The 5,227-nt window shown below is 35.9% G+C and overlaps 1 protein-coding gene across 2 annotated transcripts; it reads right to left on the bottom strand.

Annotated features, from left to right (window-relative positions):
* Positions 1-403: 403 nt before the first annotated feature.
* Positions 404-4,884, bottom strand: LOC125656147 (cysteine and tyrosine-rich protein 1-like). Of its 2 annotated transcripts, XM_048886736.2 has the most exons (4): positions 3,837-4,884; positions 2,960-3,053; positions 1,419-1,609; positions 404-1,225 (listed from the first exon to the last, which is right to left on the bottom strand). In XM_048886736.2, exons 1-4 carry the CDS (start codon positions 3,889-3,891, stop codon positions 1,023-1,025), a joined length of 543 nt encoding a protein of 180 aa, XP_048742693.2. In that variant the 5' UTR covers positions 3,892-4,884; the 3' UTR covers positions 404-1,022. The 2 variants fall into 2 exon arrangements, with proteins under 2 accessions (XP_048742693.2, XP_055999885.1); XM_056143910.1 differs by having other exon boundaries at positions 404-1,609; positions 3,837-3,987.
* Between the last annotated feature and the right edge of the window lie 343 nt (positions 4,885-5,227).

Here is a 5,227-nt window from a genome sequence, read left to right as displayed (position 1 = left end):
TTAATCCACTCGAGTTTAATAATGACGACTAAAATAAATAGTGTCCAACTCATGTTCAGGTAGCGAATTCACTTGATATGCATGGGTTTTCTTCCTAGTTTTCGAATATAAACTGGATTCACGTGTGGGATTAAGGTTTTGTGTTTACTCGAGTGTGTAGGGAAATTTTAAGCTTTCGTACAAACAATGCCAGTGGATTATAAAGTCTGTCATAAAATTTAATGCAGCAATGTAAAATTTTATTACTTCATAAACATTCTGTTGTGAAAACCTGAGGAAAAACATTCTGGGTTGTCTTCAATATTTTTGATGCAGCAGGTATGGATAATATTCCATAGAAATCCACAAATACTTGTAGATTTCATAGTCCATGTTGTTCTACATAAAAAAGCAAATGAAACACAGATATATGTAACAGACTTTTATTAAAATGCTATACTGTGGCTTGATTGTAGCTAAGTCCATAAAAACCATTAAACAATCTTGACGATTAAAAACACGGAAAGCTTGGCACCATAGATCACATACCATTACATTTCATGATCACAGCGGTTTCGCTTTGTATTGCCAATTCAAAATGGATGATCTATCATTAATAAAGTAAAACATGTCGAGAAGAGGGGAAAAAAATCAAGACATTGCAACACCTACATGGAATAAGACACACTCTTATATTCATGAACATTGTGTTGTAATAAATAACTGATAAAAAAAAAAAGAAGATTTAGTACTGTGTAGATATCGACATCAATACCCTGTTCGTATTATTATGTTGAGGTTTCAACGAAGAAAACTCAAGTCTATATTAATTAAAAACAAAAATGAAGTATATATACATATATACACACATACACATATATATATATACACACAATAAAAACACTACACATACCGATATAAACAAATATCCTTAGAAGTATGTACGATCAATACTGTGTTATTCCATTATTTTCCATACAGAAAAATAATTCTGATATGACAAACTTTAAAGTTCTAGCACAATCTGTATTCTATCATGTCTCTTATCTGTAGTTGTGACTATTGGGCGGGGCTCCACTGATGACGTTGTTATATTGTGGGGGCGGGTTCGGTGGATAGGCGGGTTCATTGTATTGTGGCTCCGGGGGTGGCGGTTGGCTATATGACGGAGGTGCTTGGTTTGTGTATGCTGGCGGCATTTGGGGTGATGCGTTCATCGGTGGGGCACCATTATATCCATAGCTGTCTAGAAAAAAAACACCAAAAAACCACGTCATTATATCCATATAGCCGTCTAAAAAGTCCACAGCTACTATTATATAAAATTGCTGATAACAGACATGTTTCTATAATCTTTAAATATATAAATATCATATAACCGAGCGCCTCCTGGCGGCCGATAATGACATTTATAGAGAACGGTTTTTTAAAATACTTACTGTATGTTGTCGGTGGTGATATGTATGTGACGGTATTGGACACGCCCACATTCGGCTGTACCACGCGACCCCTGACCCCTGTGGTCTTACATTTACAAACCACAACACAGACAAACACAATGACTCCAATTATACAGGCAAGCCCAAACAATCCACCAATCACTGCTCCGGCGATCACTCCGGCAGAATCACTGAAACAGACAATTTACGTCATCAATCACTCCGGCAGAATAACTGAAACAGACAATTTACGTCATCAGGGCTGCGTTCAATATCGTAGCGGCTAGCCTAGCTGCTAGGCTAGATATCTAGGTATTTTGAACGCACTGTATGGATTAACGCTTGTTATCCCTACGTAGGGCTAGCCTAGCACATCGTTCAAGATCGTAGCGCTACCGAGCCCTACGTAGCCGCTACGATCTTGAACGCGGCCCAGCAATCCTTCCAACAGAATCACTGAAGCAGACAATTTACGTCATCAGCAATCACTGCATCGTCGGTTACCCACGGGCTTCTATTCGATTCTCTCCCTCATCTAATAAGTACATTATTTTGCATATGGTGGAATATTTTTGCCACCGCTTGTCAGATAATTATGTCGACTTTTCAAATGATTATGCCCACTTGTCATTAGCTGACATCTACCTTCCGATTCAGATTTAGAGCTAATATAACTTTAATATCTGACAAACATCACGATCTGACAAGTCGACATGATTATCTGACAAGTCGACATGATTATATGACAAGTCGACATGATTATCTGACAAGTCGACATGATTATCTGACAAGTCGACACGATTATCTGACAAGTCGACATGATTATCTGACAAGTCGACAGAAAGATCTTGCAAGTCGACATAATGATCTTGTTTAGGGTTAGGTTTGTTAAATCATTTTGAGCATCTGAAAGCAATTTTTACGACTATCTTTTTCAAACTTTTTATTATTTGATGACAAGTGGACATTACTTGACTGGTCGACATCATTAACTGACAAGTCCACACATTTATCTAGCAAGTTATATGAGAATTTTTTAAAGGTTTTCCATCAAATTCATTTGCCTCGTGCCACCGTCCGACGACGCAAAACGCGTTGGTTAATACACATTTTTTATGACTGGCAAAAAAAATAAATAATAAATGACATTATGTCCTTCATTCGTTGGTCCGTTGCTTGATCTAAAAAAAAAAGTGCATACATGTATATAAAATATTTCTATTTTGTTTCTTTGCCACCCTATTGACAATTGACGCGTTGATCGATAATATGTGTACGTAAATGATGTATATTTAAAAATGAAGCAACCGACTAACATCCAAGGGACATGTCATATAAATTTTTATTTTTGCCAGCCATGAAAAATGTGTGTCAACATGGTTAACAACCATCTGCCAATGGCTAACTCCACACGCCCACCCCACCAAACACCCCTTCCAACTTACACCCCACCAAACACCCCTTCCAACTTACATATGTATTTCATTATTTTATCGTGTACAATTTCTAAGCGACCGAGCTTAAAAAAAACCCATACTTACGAATAGTAGTAGTAGTAGTAGTAATAGTAACAGCGGTAACTGTAGTAATAATAGGAGTAATAGCAGTAGGAGGCATCTGTGACGTCAAGAAAACCTATAGTAATGACAATATAAAGCATTTCTTACAAATTGCATGCGACTGAATTCTACATGGAATGCCATACTTTCATCACGGTACTATAAACCGTACAGCCATTTCGTTTCATTTTATTGGTTTTTGATCTGACACCTCCTTTCAAAAGCAACATTTAAACCGAGATGACTTGTTTTAAAGACTTATAACATGCCTGTGTTTACGAACAACTTCCTCTTTTAATTATTGTTCATATGATCTCGAAGTTTGAAGCAGTTATTAAATATTTACGGGATAAACGACCATGTGCATGATTACCTTTCAACAATAATCAGTCAAGCTGCATAGCTGTCAAAGCCCTTTAAAAATAATTTAGAAATCGTCCCATATACCGTGCACGTCAGACCATTCTGGTGTCTTTTCATGTATTGTCAATACTAAATAGTGCGTCGAAAAATTTCGAAATTGTGTCATGAACAGTTTCCTTGAACACCGAAATGAATAAATATAACTTTCACATTATTTTTGTCCCTAATTAACGAATTACAAAGTGTTTAGCCGTCCTAATGATGATGATATACTGTTGTAAACAACATTTGGGATAAATAAAAATAATCGTTATTGGTGATTTCATCATACTTTATATATATCTCTCGCATCTTTACCCCGAAATGCGAATGTTTTAAGAAACGCACTGCCTTTATCCGAACGCTTTAAGAAACGCACTGCCTTTATATGAAGATACATATCAATTCACACATATAAGTTTTTGATCGATGAAATGATTATAAAGTCTAAACTTACATAAAATCAGGGCGAACAAGACCAGAAAGAATCCTTGCATCTTAAATCTCTCCATTTTGTCTACAAATATATGAACAGGATTTAAAGTTATGGTATCGCCTTGGTACGAGGTCCAAAACTTTATGACGTCAAATGTAAGCTTTAGAATATATATAAAAGGATCTCGTCTCTGATCCTTGTCACGATTTTAATCACGCATGACAAAAATGGAGAAGGACATTTAAAACTACCATATATTTTAAAAACCGAGTGAAAGGAACCACTTTTAGAATAACTGTGACGAGTTGTATTGTTAAGTTCATCTACAGGTCCGCTTAGTGTTTAGATGAATCCAATGTTCTTGTTACAGCTTGCAAAATAGTACAAAAGTCTACAAACTTCAAGGTAAAAATAATTTATTTCACCGTAATCAAATCGTTATTATAATTACTAGAAGAGACGTCATTACTGGTTAATTTTCTCGAAAAAGTTAGGCGGTTACTATTTTGTAATTAGTTTACGAAATATTTATCTCATAATTCCGTGGAAAGATCCTATCATTAGGACATAATTATCTCGTTAAAATTAAACTGTATTGTTTTATCTTAATATCGCGCATTCTTGCAATTGGCTTACCAAATATCCGTCATATACCGCTGGAATGAAGATACTACCATTCTCTTCATTCGTACCAGCTGGTCGTTGGTGATCTCTCTCCCTAAGGATCTACAGTCCTCCTCTCAGGAGATCGATGAAGAAAAAAAAATCCCATTCTTGCGTTTTTAAGATAAAAAGAGATGTTGAAATTACATGTGATTTGTCGTGATCGACGTTACGAGTTTACTGTTACCGTGATTTCACAACCGGATTTTTAAAACACAACTTTAGTGTAAAACTGATTGGTGGGACTCATTCAAAAACCTTTCCCCTCAGCTTGTTAAAAACAATTTAATTACAATAGATGCAACTGGTATCCCTACTGTAACCCACTACTACGTCATCTTTGCTGTGGTATCACTATTGTAGTATATCTCTATCTTACCTCGTGGGGATCCGGGTTAGAAGAGGTCCTCGGTACCTCTTGCTTGTCGTAAGAGGCGACTAAATGGGGCGGTCCTTCGGATGAGACAGCACGGGACGTTAAACAATATACATTGTATCTCTATCTACTTTAAGTTAACGTAGTTCCACACTCCTGTGACGTCATAGGATTTTGCAAAGTCAATGATTTAATGATAGGAACCTAAATTTTGTTGGAATCTTTTTCAATAGTTATGTGTAAAAAATCTTGTTAGCCATAAAATATTTCAAAATTCTTAGTTATATTTGAATAGTCAATGATATGTTTCAAAATATTGAATCCAAGGACAATAACTCTGTTTTCATTCAATTATTTATCAAGTCCATAATGC

Source organism: Ostrea edulis, chromosome 7, assembly GCF_947568905.1.
Source record: "Ostrea edulis chromosome 7, xbOstEdul1.1, whole genome shotgun sequence".
In the NCBI taxonomy this organism is placed as follows: Eukaryota; Metazoa; Mollusca; class Bivalvia; order Ostreida; family Ostreidae; genus Ostrea; species Ostrea edulis.
This window is presented reverse-complemented; position numbering and strand designations above follow the sequence as displayed.